Source organism: Lepisosteus oculatus, chromosome 1, assembly GCF_040954835.1.
Source record: "Lepisosteus oculatus isolate fLepOcu1 chromosome 1, fLepOcu1.hap2, whole genome shotgun sequence".
NCBI classification, from domain to species: domain Eukaryota; kingdom Metazoa; phylum Chordata; class Actinopteri; order Semionotiformes; family Lepisosteidae; genus Lepisosteus; species Lepisosteus oculatus.
Genome location: NC_090696.1, coordinates 27,298,821 through 27,317,542, shown reverse-complemented (window position 1 = coordinate 27,317,542; position 18,722 = coordinate 27,298,821). Strand labels below are relative to the sequence as shown.

General features: G+C 38.6%; 1 protein-coding gene and 1 long non-coding RNA gene across 4 annotated transcripts in view; one reads left to right on the top strand and one right to left on the bottom strand.

Moving 5' to 3' along the window:
* Positions 1 to 7,515: 7,515 nt before the first annotated feature.
* On the bottom strand, positions 7,516 to 8,977 carry LOC138238397 (uncharacterized). The gene is made up of 3 exons (XR_011189405.1): positions 8,867 to 8,977; positions 8,278 to 8,543; positions 7,516 to 7,930 (listed from the first exon to the last, which is right to left on the bottom strand). It is a non-coding gene; the product is annotated as an uncharacterized lncRNA (long non-coding RNA).
* The window catches only part of hhip (hedgehog interacting protein), a 43,582-nt gene continuing 32,603 nt past the window's right edge, over positions 7,744 to 18,722 (top strand). The window contains exons 1-4 of one of the 3 annotated variants that reach the window (XM_015344726.2): positions 7,744 to 7,821; positions 8,400 to 8,690; positions 13,052 to 13,247; positions 17,379 to 17,535. In XM_015344726.2, the coding sequence (XP_015200212.2) occupies positions 8,409 to 8,690; positions 13,052 to 13,247; positions 17,379 to 17,535 (635 nt within the window). In that variant the 5' untranslated portion in view covers positions 7,744 to 7,821; positions 8,400 to 8,408. Of the gene's footprint in view, positions 7,822 to 7,847; positions 7,969 to 8,399; positions 8,691 to 8,753; positions 9,003 to 13,051; positions 13,248 to 17,378; positions 17,536 to 18,722 lie in introns of those variants that run through there. The other 2 variants (XM_006629500.3, XM_015344727.2) reach the window with 2 other exon arrangements.

Below are 18,722 nucleotides of genomic sequence, written 5' to 3'. Positions count from 1 at the left end.
GAGTCACGAGAGTTTTGGAATAACGTTTTAGCCAGCAGCCATATCACCCTGCAACTCACAACTGGAAACCCACTGAAGCTAAGCAGGTGTGAGCCTGGTCAGTACCTGAATGGGAGACCTCCTGGGAAACACTAAGGTTGCTGCTGGAAGAGGTGTTAGTGGGGCCAGCAGGGGGTGCTCCTAATGCCCCAGTATAGTGAAAGGGACACTATACTGTAAAAAAGTGCCGTCTTTCAGATGAGATGTAAAACCAAGGTCCTGACTCCTCCCATGTAATAGCTGATGTGTGGTGAGTGTTCTGGCGCACTATGGCTGCCATCGCATCATCCAGGTGGATGCTGCACATTGGTGGTGGTGGAGGGGAGTCCCCATTACCTGTAAAGCGCTTTGAGTGGTGTGTCCAGAAAAGCACTATATAAGTGTAAGTAATTATTATTAATATTATAATATCACCAGAAGATACGTAGATAAACCATTACTGAGCACTAAAGCAGAGGTTGAAGTGTGGAGAAAGAAAGCAACTGCAGACTTTCTAAATGACACCATTTCATCTTGTGCAGCATGGTGAAGGTCATGTCATGGCCTGGGAATGCATGGCCACCTCTTCTAGAACTGGCTTGCTCATCTCTATTGATGATGTAACTAGTGGTGGCAGCAGCAGAATGAATTCTGTAGTTTGTAGACAAAAATGTGTGCTTATGTAGAAGAAAATGCTTACATAATTGTTGGGTAGCACTTCACCATGCAACATGACAGTGGCCCAAAACATACAGCCAGGGAGTTCATCGGTAGAAGAAGTGGGAAATTTTTAGGTTGGCTAAGTCAACCTCCAAATTTAAATCCAATTGAGCGTGCATTTTACATGCTGAAGAATCATTTGAAGCCAGAATACCTCAAGAAAAGGCAAGAACTCAAAGTCTCTGCGGCAAAGAATTGGCAAAGATTGCATAAACAGCTATTAATGACTACATAAACAGTTTGGTGAGCTCAATGGGTCGCAGACTTCATGCATTTATTGCCTCGGAGGGAAATGCAACCAAATATTGACTTTTACACTATGAAATTTACTTAACGTGAACATGTCCCAATCTACAACCACTTGAAATCACCGGGTAGTATCAAAGTATGATTTTATTCTATGAAATGTATTCATGGAATTATGCAAAAATAAAATGTAACACAAAAATAACTTCTTTTTAGAAGAAAAGGTATTTTGCATCTTAATTTTGATTAGACTCAGGTCATGTTATTGGGATTCTCCTCTTTGTGCCTGTTTAGAGAAACTGGTAAATGCATTTGTTTTTTCAATGATTTAAAATTACAACAACCTACTTTCAGCAGTCTCTAAAACTCCATTTATTAATCTACATATGTTCTAGATTTGCTAATAAACTATGATGTGTTCTAGATTTGAAAAAAAATGTTCTCCTCACTCCTCAGACACAGTTTGATTGTTTTGCAATCTAAGATATCTTAAAGAAAACTCACATCTTAAACCCCACATTGTATTACCAATGATAGTATAAGACTGGAGCACTTTCCACTCTGGGAAAAAAGCAGCATGTAAAGTTGTGAAAACTATAACATGACCTAGAGAGACTTTTCTCATTTCTGCTTGTAAACATGGACACTATTTTGCATAGAACCTTTCCATTTCCAGTAATTTGTCCAGTGTATGATATCTACCTGCCAAATGACATCTTCTGTATTTTTAATTGTTATGGTAGCCATAGCCATGAATTAACTATGATAATTTTGTCTTATAACTAACAAAACCAGTCTGCAGAGATCAAACCCAGTAGCTCATCTCTCTTAAATGAAGTAGTGTGTGGACATAAAGGCTGAAACATGGCCTTTAAAATCCCAAATGTCATAAGCTCATACAATTATGGTGAAAGATGTGTTACAGAGGTCTCCCAAATGGCTTAATCGGCGAAGGTCTCCGCCTTTGGCATGGATTCAGCTGGCTGCATGCCACAAGGTTTAGACGATTTTGAAGATAGCCAGGGTTTTCTTGGCTTGCTGTGTAACAGCAGCCTCAGTGGCTCACTAGGTACAGTATGTGTGAGTCTGTAGTGTGATCAGTGGAGCTGCATCAGATCTCTGCCCAACACCTTTACTCTGCTGTTTGTAAGGACTGGGGCCACTCCTGAGAAACTTAGAGCCTTTCCTCTATCTGTCCTGTTAATAAAAGAGCAGAACTGATATGAATCCCTTTCAGTGCCCAGCTTTCCCCACAAACTGGGATATACACTATTTATTTCATAAGCCACAAGAGTTCTAAGGCATCCAAACAATAAAATTACTGGATTAACACACTAAAACAATCTTTGTTGAATGAAAACATAAAGGCTTGAAACAACCTGCTTGTCAAACAGCAACAAGCAGTTGCAGTGGCAGATTGTATGTGGGAAGCAGATAGATGAAATGAAAACTGCAAGCTCAACATCAAGCTCAACATCAAGTTCTCTTCATCAGCATATGCTGAGTCTAATACGCCTCAACACATATTATACTATAAAGAATGTGTATTGAGTTTTTGGAGGCTTTTCGTTAACAGAGTTGTGTCTTTTATGTTGCGCCACTTACAAAACCCTTCTGTATCATGGTACAATTTTCGGTTACAGAACTCCATGAAAAATGATATTTTGCCCATGATGTTATCGTGTAATTCCATTGGAAATTAAATGAAATTCATACCACTTCCATTAATACAAATACCACAGCTGTTTCAGGCAATTTAAAAATAACACAGCGGCATTTATTCACAGTATTCACAGTAATATAGTATACACAAACATAAGGTGCTTATGAAATTGCTTCATTCATTCCATTCTTTATGACTTCTAAACTGTAACATACATTAATTCCCAGGAGTCTGCAGATTGTGCTACCAGGGCCACTGCCTGCACTGTGTGATGTCATCTCTTATGTTCTTTTTCCACTCTAAGTAAGGATACAGAGCTGGCCTCGCAGGCTTAGAGAAACGGTCCGCAATCCACCTCCACAGCCAAGAGAACACCCACATTTGCATTATCTGGGGTGAGATCAATTCGTTTGCATTTGAACAAAAGCCCCCTTCATAAATTAAAGGTGTATGCGCAGGACTTGCCAACTGCACCAACACTGGGACTCAGGTTTTTGGGGAGATTACACAGATTACAGTACAAAGGGTGTCAAGAATTGTTGGTGCTCATCACCAACACATTTGCCATCATTGTTATCCAGCTAATAGAAGAGGAGAGTTCAACAAGACATTGGGCAGAACCACAACAGCACAATATGAAGAAACAAACGTGGAATAACGAGTACCCAGAAGACTTTGCGTGTGGCCAACACCAGAGCTAATGCCTGTGGCTTTCTTGTTACAGGGCTATCCAGAAACACCGGTGTACCATGACCATTATCTGGATGAATGGTCTTGAGAAAGACCTTGAGAACAGCATTCATCACCAAATTCTTGCCAAACACAATAGTCATTGGCACCCAGCTACGCACCTTGTGCTGTCAAGTCTGGAAGATGTTGTTAAGAATGATAGAGAACTTTTTTAATGCTTATTTTTAATGAGTTTAACCAGATCCCCATTTTCCTATTTTTTTAAAGTTCTAATTGTTTTTACAATTTTCTGTAGCCGTTACATAGTGTTTTTAAGAATGTGATGGTTTACATAGGCATGGCAACTCTGGTGTGACACCACATAGTGGAAATGGTGCCCACAGGTGGTGTGATCTTCTTGGAATGTATCTGGCAGGATTTTGTGCTTCTTTTTGTGAAAACACCTGTATTTTAAAAGACAGCAGTGTCCCCATAAGGCAGATGGGAGGTTTGACATCTGTTAGCCTTTGGTATCAAGGAGTGATATTGCATACACCGAAGAATGGTGTACACATTTGTGCTGTTCTATGGATATCTAAGTTTTCAGCCATATTTTCAGCTGGTTGACTGGTTCAGTTGCAACAATTGTTCTTTTTGATGTCAGGTATTAAGATGCATACAAATGATTGTCTTTTGATTTCTCATGAACAGGCTAATCACTCTGTTAACTGTTAAAAATGGAGAATGTGCACCTTGAAAAACTGCCCCTGCATTTTACCCATTTGGCAGAGATTCAGTAAATCAGTATGGTGCAGTTCTCATGAACCTCCTACCTGTGGCATAGGTGCCCATGGGAAGAGGATTACTGTAGGTCACAGGTGCTGGGTAGTCAGTGTGTCTATGGGTTTTCAGTCCTATTTGGTTCTTAGAAATATGAATCAGCCTGTTACCAGCCTACCTGTTACTTACCCTCTGGACTCCAAATGGGCCTTTATAGTCATACATGTAAAAGATCATGCATAACCTAGGCTTATTTGGAGGCCAGAGGGTGCTATATACGGATATGAAACAATCGTACATACAAAATTATAAATAAATAGAGATACAGAGACAAACAGATATAAAATGCAAATGCCAAAATGAAACCACGGCTGTCAGACAAGTCTACAGAATGTGCCACACCTGAAAGAGAACTACAGGATGCTTTTGGCTTTTCTGAAAACAATATGACGAGACAAACACAGGAATCAAAATCTGTATAGGTGTTTCTTCTAGAACATGAATGCATATATTAGCACAAAGTAATTTCAATAGTTATGTGCCTGCCTGAAAACAACTGCTGATGAGAGGTCACCAAACAAAAAGGCTGAAATGGGCAGCAGAAATTAAATGTTTCTATTGTTATTGCCATTACTATACAGTATATTCCACTGCCTACATGAACCCCAAACTTACTCTAAAACATAACTGAACATTCCCATGACAAATATTTTAAAAATATAAAACAGTAATGTAAGTGCCAATACCATATCTGTCAAATATGTAAACACACACTTCTAGAAATGCACGTTCACATTTATTTTGACCTCAGCAATATGTATTTCGCAGGTCCTTATTTGGCTGTGATAACCTTGAGAAAACACATCCTGTTGCCTTTTGACAGGTATTGGCTCGTCTCGGGAGGGCTCTTTCACCACTCCAACTTGCAGAAGCTCTCCAGCTCCTCCCGTTTAAACAGCATGCGAATGTGATCAGGTTCCTCTCCCAGGTGGTCAACCAGATTGGAGTCTAGATACTGTGAGAGCCAGGAAAGAACACTGATTTCATGCTCCACTGTTGAATTGCTTGGAGACTTCAATGTGTGCTTTGGATTGATATCCCACTCTGAAATCCATGCAAAGGCGATTGAACTTCTTGACAGAAGACAACAGGTTTTGGACTACAATTTGTGCAACAGAACCAGAGTACAAGCCAACCTCCAGCAAAACAGACTAAATCCAAACACATTACAAGACAAGAGCTTCTATTTCCTGCCAAACACCACTGGTGAAAGTGTATAAAAAGCTACATGACCAATTTACGTATGTTAGAATGCCATGGAATTTTGTCTTAATACGCAATTCAAGAAAGATGGTCGTTTTGAAGGTGCTGCGTCCTGATGATGGCAGATTCAATTAAAGATTGCGTGCCTTGGACCTGCATTAGTCTCCCAAATTTATCTTCTGATTTTCCGTTTGGGCAAAGATTTTCTGGGTTCTCTTGCCAATGATGTAGCAACCACCCCATTACCTTTCTATAGTACTTGCTATGACAGGAACTGGGGTGCTGTCCTTCCTTTGAATTGTTTTATAACTGTCACTAGAATCATGGAAGTTGAGTTCTTAACAGTGAGCAGACTTCAAGGAGCTTCAATAAACCTCCAAACGTTTCCAAAAATGACTAGATCACCCAAATATGAGATTATATTTATAGCTTTCAGGTTATGTCAAAACTAAAAAGTATAAATAATTTGGAACCTAATGAGGCCTATATCCCAAACGCTTTTTAGTTCTTAAATCCCAACAGGAGGCAATGGGGATATAAGTGTTCTGAATATAGGGCCCTAAGCCTCAAGAGATATTTGTGAATATTTTGACATATATGCTACCTATGCGTACAGAGTGGTGGCTAAGAACCTGCGCCAGTGGCTGGAAGGTTGCTGGTTCATATCCTGCTGCTGGCAGAAGAATCCTACTCCGTTGGGCCCCTGAACAGGGCCCTTAACCACAGCTGCTCCAGGGGCACCATATAAATGACTGGCCCTGTGCTCTGACCCCAAGCTTCTCTCCCTGTCTGTGTGTCTCCTGGAGAGCAAGTTGGGGTATGTGAAAAGACAACTTCCTAATACAAGAAATTGTATATGGCCAATAAAGTGATCTGATTCCTCAATTAGATGCTCTTTAATGTCTTGATTTATTTTTGTTGAAAACAGCCCTGCAATGGACTGGTGTCCCATCCTGGGTGTATCCTGTCTTGAGCCCTTTTTCAGCAGGGTTAGGCTCCAGCGGTACTGGACTAAGTGCAGTGTTTATTGATGAATGGATGTGTTTTAAAAAAATGAAAATAGTTCATAAGTACCTGCATTTCCCTTGCTAAATCGACTCTTTAAAGAATATGAAAAATATATTTGGTGGCAACTACCGGTGCCTCACCTGCCTCATTGAATTTGAAACTTTTTTATGTACCGTTATATTATTATTATTTTGTATTGTGCTTTAAATGTATTGCATGTATGCTGAACTCTATAATTTCCGAAATATTTCAAACAATGCAGTCGTCATAACATGAGAACTGTACTGACTGAGGTAAAAGTCCATTACAGTGATTCGGTAAGTAGATAACGCGTGCTTCATTTGCTGTAGAGTGAGAGAGGTTGTTCTTATGTGCTAATTTGTATTTCCATGTGACAGAAAAATGAATTTACCGAAAGTATGTAATATTCTATTAAAGAGGCCTCTCATTTATACAGTATGTCGTTATTGAACTTCCCATAATACGTCAGATCTTTTAATTCTGGAAATCTGGGATACTGTTACGACTGAACATAAGAAAGCGTGCGTTTTTCGTGAAACGCAAGTCTTTCACATATCTTCTTAGCTGAACAAAAACTGCTGTAATACGTTTGTTTGTTTTTTTAGAAAAGAACAGCAACAAATAAAGCTCAGATTGACTCAGGAGAAAATACAGTTTTGCGGTTAAAGGGTTACTTTGTAAATACAAATATTTCGCAAATATCAAGAAATGTGTGGTAGGGCGGTTCGTGACAGGACCATGCGCTTGAATGTTATGCAAACTAACTTATACTTAGACCTCTACAACTATTTTTTTAAACATTAAATTATACTCTGTATTATTTTGTGGCGGTGTGTGGTTAGAAAATAATTATTCTAGATTCATGTGTTTTATATTTCTGGGCATGAAAATAGAGTGTTTAAAAATAAACACTAAAAACTAACGCACAAAGCTTTCCCGAGAAACGTAAGGCATTGTCTTTTGTATAATATTAGCGGAGTAATTATTTGAAATTTAAATCTGCTTAATTATGACTGTTTGGAACTAAACGTAAATACGAACATGCTAGACTGAAAACAACTAAAAAGCTTATGGAAACAAAAATAATACATTCACACTTAAACCTAGAGACGTACACGATCCAATAAAGTAAATAATTCTAAAGTTCATATACAAACAGACATATACACACGTTGTGTGTGTATATATACATATTACGGACACTCATGCACACATATCATCGTATCTATTATGTACAATGAATAAACATACATAAAATATTTACCCTAAACTTTAACCTTTTTAACTCCCGCAAGCGGCACAAAAAAAAAACCTTGTCAAAGTCAACTGAGCCAAAAACGGAGATGGAGGCGGGAGATCGTGTCGGTTCCAACCCAATTTCAACACTTCATTTTGTCACAGAATAAAAGGAAAACGTTCAGCTCTCTTGACAGGTAATCCATCCTCTCCAGTGTGTGTGTGTGTGCGCGAGCTCCCGTGGGGCAAAGAGCGCGCACTCGCTAGTTTGTGATACGTCACGGGGCTCGCTCCTCTCCTCGCGCGCTGGTTAAAAAGAAGCAGAAAAGAGCAAAAAGAAACATGTGAGCATTTCTGGAGACCCAGAGAGAGTCGAGACTTAGTGCTACTGTCTTACCTAATGCACCCTCCACTGTGCAGTCACAGAATTTAAACTTAACAGCAAGCAAGAACGTTAAAACTGACATCAAAACACTTGAATTGTTTTGGATTTTTTTTTATAGATCAGCAAATGTTTTTGTTCTGTTTCATGGCACCATAACCAGCGCTCGCCTTAATTTATTTTAAAGAATTATTTTTTTCTTTAAAAATATTTAAATTAAATTCCTTGTATGTGTATATATTACTAAATTATTATTATTATTTTTATATACCTCTGGACACAAGACACGAATTGAATTGTGCGAAAAAAAAAAGAAGTTTTTTTAACTTGCGAATTAAGTTGTTCCTCTATTTTTTTTTTTTTCCGTTTGATTTCGTCCTGTTTGGTGTTCAGCTTTTCAGCATGAAGCATCTGAAATTTGTGCTGGTACTGGCCGTCGCGGTTAACGTCTGGGAATGTGGTGATGCGAAGTTTGGTGAAAAAGGTGAATTAAGTCCAAGGAGGAGGAGATGTCTGGATGGAAGCACACCGAGGCGTCTGAAAAAAAGAGAGAGAAAACTGTCACTAGACAGCAGCGGCGGTAGCAGCAGCAGCGCGCAGGTTTGTCACACGTTGTACCCTCGCGCGTCTTGCTGTCACACCAGGAGAGCTACCTATCAGAATCTGCACCTGCGGGATGCCCGGGTATGTACGGATCTCTGTCTCGCCTCTTTTTTTTTAAATCGCTGTTTATGTATCTCCCGCTTGGCTCGGTACTGTTAAGACACCTCCAGTATTCCGCTCCTGGAGTCAATGGGAAGCAAGCCTGTTGATTTAATACCCGCAGAGGTTCAACACAGGCGTGGGTATTTGGATCCTACCCACGGGTTTATTCCTAGGCTTGCACACAGCTGCGTGTCCCTTCGTCATTCCGCCTGGGCACTGTAGAGGCTCCCAGCAGGGACGGAAAACGCAGGTCTGGTGCGAGTGGCGATGAGAGGGACCGCGGTTGCAGAGGTAGGGAACCTTTCCTGACTGGAGCGTGTCGAAAGCGTTGCGGTGTTACCATGGATATCCTTCTCTAACCTTTCGCGTCCGTGCTTTAAACAGGCACAGCAGAAACAGGGCGAGAGGTTGGCAGGGTTGTTTTTTTTATCACAGTAGTCTACGAACCTTTATTGCGCCAAACGTCATTTCGCTAAATAACAGACCAGCGCACCTCTCCCCTTTTACAGCACTCTTCACCGTCAAGAAGTGGGTTTTCAGAAATAACTACGCAACAAGTTACTACTGCTGTGGCGACAAAACATTGTGTCATATGCGTTCTCATCTGTATTCACGATGTGTTAAGTTTGGAAAAACGTCGTAGATAAAGACAGGTGAAGTGTATTCACGTGTGCTGCCTAATATCAATACAGTGCAGCGCAGCGACCACCAAGGCATCTGCCGCCAGTTTGTATCTACTGAGGGGGAAAGGGTTCATTAGCGGCGGGACATAATTGAAAATCAACGCACGCGAAATAAACAATCAGGTGTCTTTTCACCATGGCATCAGGGCCTTTAAATTGCAATTTCCACACTTACAACACTGTCAAATATCCGCGAGGAATCTAACCTTTAAAAAAATCTTGTTCCAGTCTTTCTGGTCCAAGCGTAGTGCGAAAAAGCCTAGGCTTGAATCGAATTTTTATGCTGAGTTCACGGTAGAATTCATTCTATTCTCATGTAAACAGGTTCAGCGAATCAACATATGTGTCTGGGTGGTACCTCTCACTTTGTTTTGTGACAAAAAAGCCATATTGCATCATTTAATTTGCTCAAGTCATGCAAATAGGAAAAAATCAATAGGACAAAAAGGGGTCGACTTATCCTCCTCCCCACTACACTGCTGCCCACACACGGAGTCCTGTGCTTATGGTAAAAGAATAACAACAACACCATTGTGTTTGTTAGTTGGTTCACTAATGGGTGAAACTGGAGAACATCATTCTCTCTCAGTCTTTCGCTCTGTCCAAGTGTTCATGCCTTTGAGTGAGCATTTGTCCCCCCCCCCCCCCCTGCACCCCCAACCCCCTCACAAACTGTCTATTCTCAGCCCAGCAGAAGTGTTTTCCTTAACGCTTGGGAGAAGCAGCAGTGCAGTTCTCCCATTGTAAGACATATTTTGTGAAAGCAACAGAGGTAAAGTGTTGAAGAGAAAATCATTTTAGACAGAAAGCAATAAGAAAGATTGGATTCATCTTCAGGAGGCTGTATCAGATGAATAATGGAGTATTTGCAATACGGGACAAAACTTCACATTTTTCTCTGTTTTCATTTCCTTAAAGGGGTATGTTAAAGCATGGATGACATATGACTTTTAATAACCAGAGTTCCTTGAAGCATGTTTATTGGCTAGCCACTGGTGATTTCTTATCCTAAGATTGTCTCACAGTCAGGGCTGTCAAAGAATGGGTGACAAGTAATTGTTTTCAAGTGTGTCCTTGTACATTGATATGTTTGCTCTGGCAATTTCACAGACAAAAGCTATTGTTGTGCAGATCCAATGAAACAAATAACTAATCCTGGAGTATCTTTAACAGCTGCCCATGTACAATGATCCATTTACATACTGGTCTTTTGATTAAGGCATTGTAATGGCACAGTCCACCTCAGAGCAGCACACCAAACAGATCTGTGCCCTGTTCTTCATATTTGAGGAGTTTAATGGCATTGATTATGTTTGTGTTTCACCCTGCTTGTCCATCTACAATTATGAGTAAGACTTCCGAGCACAATTTAACACATTACAAAAAAGCTTACAGGAATGAAAAGAATACTATTTAAATTCTATATGCAAATAAAGTTGCATAAGGCAGTTTTATCTTTTCTCAAAAGAACTGTTCATGCTCTTGGGACAAAAAAGTCTGAGCCAATATCCTTCTAGCTCTATGCATATCGACAGATTTATGTCTTCTTTAATGGACAGTGAGATAGATTCGTAAGAAATGTAAGATGGTTGAAAAATCCCTAACATGTACTGAACAGAGGCTATAATAGAGTATGGGGTTTTGACAGCTGTTTCCTTCTACAAAGGCCTTAACATAGTTTTAACAGAATTCACTTGAGCATAGATGTCAGCTTCTGATTATCTTCAGCTAGTCTCGGAACAGTTTGACAATTCATCATCTAATAAAAAAAAGTCATCAGATGCATATAATTCTGTCAGGTGATCCTAAAGGAATCTATAAGTATTTATTTCTGTTTTATATTTACTGTTATACTCCTGTTCAATCCAAAGGCTCTTCTCACTTCATCTGCCATCTGTACACATTAGCCTAAATCTGATTGCACACTGCCCTTTGGCTGCTGCATTTGTATAGAATGACAGAAAGGGGAACATTGGCTGCAGATGTTTTAAATTAGTTAACAGCAGTCAAGCTTCTAACGTGTTACTATAATGTTATGAATTTCATTTTGAGTGTTAAGTCACAGCTTGGCACAGTGAAGGTAGCACGCTCTGTACTTTTTATGCTTGAAAATGGAGGGGGGGGGCGGTGGTGCTATTTCCATTGTGCACAAAAAAAGGCCTTCTTCAATTGAAGACTTTCACAGCCGAGGTTTTTGTTTATTGTTGAATGGAGAAAAAGCTGTCCATGTCTACCCAGCCAATGCAAAAGGGCGGTGTTGCAGGTTTGGCCAGGAGCAGGTTTAATTGACTTCGCCAGACTGTTAGTTTGTTGATACCAAAGCTAGAATGATGACTCTATCTATCTCCAAATGGGTATTTACACTGTGGACCTCACACAGCTGGCTGTGCTAGAGCAGCATGGAGTTTGAAAAAGAGTAATATTGTATTTCATTTCAGTTAATTTATCGAATCTCTTCTCCTTAATCTTTTGTTTAGTTTCTATGTGACCATAATCACATTCCAACAAGCTCTGAGTAGAACTAGAGTCTGCAGGGACACATGTGTTGGTAAAGGAAAGCATGTGTATAATAAAGTGAGGGTGAGAACCTCACCAGATGACAGAGGATTGGAAGCCCCTTGATTTGAATTTAGTCCATGTAGGCAATTTTACTGGAGATATACAGTGTCTATCTTCTAGTGTAGTACATACCCTTCCAGTGTACTACAGTGATGCACTGTTGTGTCAAAAACACTAAGCAATAGTTCTGTAACATGGGCACAAAACCAGCAACATTTGGATAGTGTTCTAATTGAAAGATTTGTTCTCATTCAAATTTATACTGCTCAAAATATTAAATTGTGATTTATGTGTTGGAAAAATACACATAAAAAAGTGGTGAACCATAAGCATTTAGAGTATGCCTTGAATGTATACAATGTACATGCACTCATACAGTATATGTGTTTTCACACAATGTGAATAATAACATTTCTGTTTGTGATTACAAAACAACTGAAATTAGAAACCAGCTTGGAAAACAAATTGTGACTGTTTTTCATTAGTATTTTATGTATTTAGGCTTTGTGATTTTTTCATGCAGTTTAGCAGCTCTCTCTTCATAATATTACTTACTTCTTATCTTTTACTGTATTTTGCGTTATGTATTAGAAATATAAAGTTTATTTCAACTCAACCCTTGCCTCATTGCTGTCTAAAAAACATTAGTTTGGCCTCACCAAACAAACAAATGCTACTTATTGGGGTTATATGTTTGTATTTTCATTTTAATGTGTATTGAATGTGTGACTCTTTACTGAAGCATCAAATATTGTAAAATGACTCACACACCAATGTATGTACAGTATGAATGTATGAGCATTTAGGGAGCCTAGCAGGTGCATTTTGTGTAAGACATGATTTATGTCTCCTCAAAGCAACAGCCTTCAGCTGCATCAGAGGTTCAACCCCCATCTGTGCATGTGCTGTATGGGAAATCCTTGTTCTTACAAGTTTCTTTTAAAATGTATAGTCTTCTTAAACTCAAAAGCACAAATACCTGCTACAATGTCTCCATCTTGCTCTTCCTTCATTGCTACCCACAGCTGTAGCTCTCTTCCTGATTTTTATGTGGACTCACAGTCATTTATTTATGTGTTTCTGGTTTGTGGCTTTCAGATATTTTCTGCTACCAACAACACAGAGTGTGCAAAGCTGCTGGAAGAAATCAAGTGTGCACGCTGCTCCCAACATGCTCAGATTCTATTTCATTCACCTGACATGGAGGCAGCTGCTGACAGAGAGCTAGTTCTACCCAAGCTGTGCAAAGACTATTGCAGAGAGTTCTACTATGCCTGCAGAGGTCACATACCAGGTAATAATGCATCTAACTGGAACTAATAGCTGTACTTCTGATGATGATGATTCAGCCAACTGATGTTCACTTTGGGACCATATTAAGCCAAGCAGACTGATGAAATGCTCAAGAAAATATTCATATGTGCCAGTATTTTCTATATGGAAAACGCCCGGTTTTTATTGTTTTTCTTTGTGTTCATTTTGGACAAAACGGTCCCTAGTTGTTTGGTATATTTACAGTCCTCTAGAAACTGCACATTCTAAACTAATATATGGGTTCTTGTGGGAGGAGGAAGGGTAATCAAGTGACTTTTGCTTAAATTAATTAGTTCTGCTTTTAGCAGAAGTAATACAACAATGTCAAACTACTCAAACAATCTGTTGTACAGCAAAATATTATTCCCACTGGCTTATGTGTCTTTTGGGGAAAGTCTTAGGATATCCCCCTAAAAGAGAAAAGGAAAACTTTTCTTAAATTCTGTCCACATGCTTTATGATGCTTTATAATATTGAGAAGTGTGTGGATGTAGAATGTATATGGGTTTATATAAAAATATATATATATTTTCCTGGGCATTACGGATTATGCTTGGGTTAAAAAAAATATCTATGGTCTGAAAGTTAGTGAAAGCCTAACATAATGACAGTGACCAAAAATGTAAGAAGCCTAGCCTAAAAAAACTCACTAAAGCTTGTTACTTGGTGGTTTTAAGATCCTTTTGGGGGATTTGAATGTATCTTCGAGGAGTAATGTCAGTATAAAGAAAATGGTTTGGGCATTGCATACCATTGATAACCATGTAGCCCATGATGAATCATGTAGGTACATTGTGTTGTTTTTGATGTTGTAAAGATAATATAAAAGAATCACCTAAGTTACTAGAAACCTGTATGAAGTACGAAAAGGTATATCTAGGCACTGAGGGAAACATTTTTAAACTAGATCATATAGTTCGAGCCAAAGCCTTGTATCTGATTTTAATTGCCTTTTGATTAAAAGGACTATGTCCTGTCACGATACATAAAGAACATTTTGACACTGATTTATTCTGAGACGTTTTAATTGGCAGAGCTTTCCCTTGATTTATGGAATTTTGCTTTTGTGGTTTCTTACCTTTATCAACACAGCTACTAAACACTACAAGCTGCAGGCCTTGTAAATTAGTGGTTTTATGACCAATATATTCCTAACCTTGCTTACTAAGCCTGAAGGCCTGATGTCAGCCTTGCTGCACCATTTGTAGCTCTGTAGGAATCCCCAGTGAAGTCTAGACATGACTGACACCTCCTTAAACCACATGTGAAAGTACTGAAGAAACTGCGGGCAGGCCTCCCCACTTCCTACAAATACAGGTTCTGCAAAATCACCAAGATTATTTATTTGTTAATTAATTCATTTTTTTGAATGAGACGTAAATTAAATCAACGACAGGCAAGTTTTTTTTAATGGGGTAGTATACTGTCAATATATCAAATGCATTTGTCCACATCTGGTGCGAACTCCATCTCTAAAATTTGATTGGTGTATATTTAATCCAAAACCTCAGATAAATTGAAAATTAAATGATGGCGTTATTGAACTGCAAGTTCTCTTTAGTTACAAAATGCAGTCCAGCTGTTTCTTGGTTTTCATCACAATCCCTAATGCATAAATATTAAATGAACTAAATTGCCAAGAGTACATAGTGAGTATCCATAACAGATTAGATCTTCAGAGATAAGTACCTCAACATAAAAATTGATTTCTGGCGTATGAATCCAGACGCACACATTCCAGAATTACAAACGTCTTTCGCCCGAATGGCAGCACAGAGATGAGTGTCCCTATTAAGCTGCTGCTTAAAGGGAAATGAAAACAATAGGCAAGGAAAACGATAGCAGCTGAGAGAGAGTTAAACCTCGAGCACTGAAATGAACAGGAGCTGGAGCCAGAGGAACCTCACTCCCCAGATCAACATATGTGGTGACGAATGACAAATTTATTTTTCTACAAAGTTTGTGTATATGTAAAACTGCTGAAGTGCATCAAGATGTCAAGTGCTTTGGGTGGCCACCCAGGTTGTCTTGGAAGACAGCCAGATGGAAGTATAACTTTAGCACTGGGATGTGGACATAGCTTGTTGGTAGTGCTAAAAAAGAAGGGAAAGATCTTTACATGGACTTCAATGTACAGTTCCAGCCTTTTCTGCTCTATGTCTATAAACATATCGAAATGCAAGATTTCCAAATTATCTTTGTCCTTTTGTATTCCAGATATTTTTTATTTTTGTACACATACCATGAATATACCATATATTTGCGGAGAATAAGGAAAATTATTGGGACATAAGACAGAGGACTGATAAATAAGACAAAATATGTAACTTCATACATTCCTGCCGTTCGAGTTGTCTTAGGATGTTGTATTAACCAGATTATTAATTATTATTCCATTCCAGTGTTTAATGGAAATGCATTGGGTTATACAATTGAATGGAATGAATGGCACAGCTTGCACAGCCCTTACTTTTTATCAGTGACGTGTAGTGAATAAAACAACCAAGGAGTTAACAAGTTTAAAATATCCATATGCACTGCCTTCTTAGGAAAACTTTGAGTTTTAGCTTCATAGTTTGAATGAAGTGGCTGCCAGAGAAACTTCTGTAAAGCAAATAAAAGCATTGGATTTAGGGACTCGGATTGTATTACAAATACAGCATCGAAAAAGTGCAGATAGATACTGTATATCAGAAGGAAAACCCTCCCAGGTTAAGAGCAAGCAGTGAATTGGTATGAGGAATAGGTATGAATACTAATTTGTACTCAACTAATTGCAATGCTATGGGTGATGGAACTGTCTCAACCATATAATGACAGTATGCTCTTAAAATACCCTAATTTGGAGGGGTGATCCTGCCAAGCATATATACATCCATGTTGCTGGTCAAAGTTAGCTATGTCGTGCTGATGAAATAGCTGGCCGTAGCTGCTAACCTTGCTTTTACATATACAAATGGTAGAAAGTGAAGTTATTAAGAAAGTTCTGTCTTCCGTAGTGTTGTGATTAGTTGAGAAGATGTATACAGTAGGTGATAGCTATATTTAATGAAGTACTTATCAACATGAAAATAAAAACACGACTCACAGTGCTTCGAGACCAAACAGGACAAAAAAGAAGGGAGACAGTCACCTACTCTAGTTCATATTGCTCAGGTGTCCTCTACAGAATGAATCTGTAGGTATACCTGCGAACTGTGAGTGTCTCTGGAGTGACCAGTCATGGGTTGACTAGAACCCTTCCACAGATAGCTAAATAAGGCTTTTCAGGTTTAGATCATTGTGTCACATTTAGCTCTGTTTCCAATGTTATAATCTAAGTTTTATCAAGTCAGCCTCATTTTCAGTGTGAAGTTTCAGAAATCCTTGATCACAGAAGAGACTGTGTGTTTTTATCGCTGGTATATTTGTGCTCCTCTTCCCCTGTTTAGACAGGGGAATTGATGTTTTTTAGGTTGTTTTTAGTTCACATGGTCTTCTTAAACTTCATATAAAGATCATATAGTTGTGCCTTCAGTCCATAAGGGAATATTTTGAAAGATTTTAAAAATTATTTTAAGTCTCCCATATTATATTTGAGGGTGTATTTATCACACACGGCTTCTCAGTAAATGTTGTCTGAGTTACCATAGTTCTGTATAATTTAAATATTTTGGCTTTTAAGCTGTTACAAATTTAGTTATATTTATTCGTCTCAAGAAACAAATAATTATTTTATGCAATAAAATTTGTTAGCTTTACAGTGCTGTCCAGTAACATATTTAAATTTAAGTTTAAGTTTTTAAAAAATCGTAACAAAATAAACTGTGAATTTGTTGTTGCAGAGACCAGTACTTTCAAGTCTAAATTAAGTGTTTTTGGTGACAGTAAATATGGTTGAAACTGCCAGTACATTTACTGTTAAATTAACTGTAGTGTTACCATTAGAGATTTCTGTTGAAAACAAAGCAAGTGTAAAAGTCTTTCTATTGATTAAGGATATTTGAATATCAATCTTTCAATTTCCACACAGCATTGCTGCAATTAAAATATAGCACACCCTATACAACAGTACATTGATTTTTTTAAGGTCCTACTGACTGTAAGCATTTTTTTTCTGTTTTCTTTTTAGAACTGTTCCAAGCTGATGTGGATGAGTTTTGCCAGTACTATGGAAGAAGAGAAAGCAGTTTGTGTTTTCCTGATTTTCCCAGAAAACAAGTGCGGGGACCAGCCTCCAACTATTTAGACCAGATGGAAGACTACGAAAAAGTAGAAGATATTGACAGGTTTATACATAAATGCATTTTTTTTAAAATGTTGTGGTTGTTAAAGGAGATGTAAGTCAAGCAGCGCCGAGACCTCTATAATAAATAGATTTTATTTATGAAGCTCCTGTTGTTTGGAGAGGGAGAATCCGCAGTGTTTGTTTATCTCCATTGTGACAGAGACCCCTGCTGAGCAGAAGTCCATTAAAATCAGGTGGAGATCACTCCCATTGCGCCCCATCATCCAGGACTCAATAGCTCAGCAGTACCACAGGATCTGCAGTGGCACTTACATCAAAGGGAACTAATAAGACTTCTGTCTGTTTCCTTACCCTAATTAAATGGAGCTTTCCAAAGTAAGGAAGAAACACTCTCAAAAACTAGGCTCACCGTCTTATAGGAAATAAATAAGTCTTAAGACCTATATAAGAAATATTTTTCATGACTTATAATATGATTTATAGTTCATATCCACAGAACAGAAAAATAACTGTTCTAATGTTTTGAAGACAATAATAATAACTTAGAATGTTTCTCTGTGAGAAAAGACAGGCTATAAAGTTAATATGACTTTCACAGATAGCTTCAGTGGCCTTTTGTTTTCCTGTTAAGCCTGCATTTTACCACTTACTGTATGTTGGCAATTTAACCTCAAAAAACATCCTTTGCTTTTTGTTGTTGAGGCTTGAACTTCATAAAGTTAGAAATTGCGAGAATTGAACTGGCGTGACTTGCTCACATTGGATAGGACACCCATCCATGACAGGGCCACGGAGAAAGAGCAGCTGAAGATAGGCTATCCAGTATGTCTTTGGGAAGTGGGAAGGAAAGCATAGGACCCAGAGAAAGCCCAGATGAGCGTAAGGACCACGGACCCAAGGGTTATGGAGAAGCAGCACTAATTGCCAAGCCACCAGTCCTCCCTGCTGCAGTCATAAGTGAAATTGCTTCATGGCACAGTTGGTATTATTTTCTGATATGTCCAGGTGTTAAACTGACAAGGGATTGCACTCATGTATATTCCTTAAACTGATGAAATTGAAATTACCAAAGCCAATGTCCTGAGATTTGCAATTACCACAGAATTTATGTAACTTTTCTCCTGACTTACAGTAATCTCCAAATTGCACTTGTGCTCGTTTTCCAAAATGAATTACTGAATCTTTGTGACTTTGTAGGTCTAAGTACATGGTGAAAGTGCTCATTCT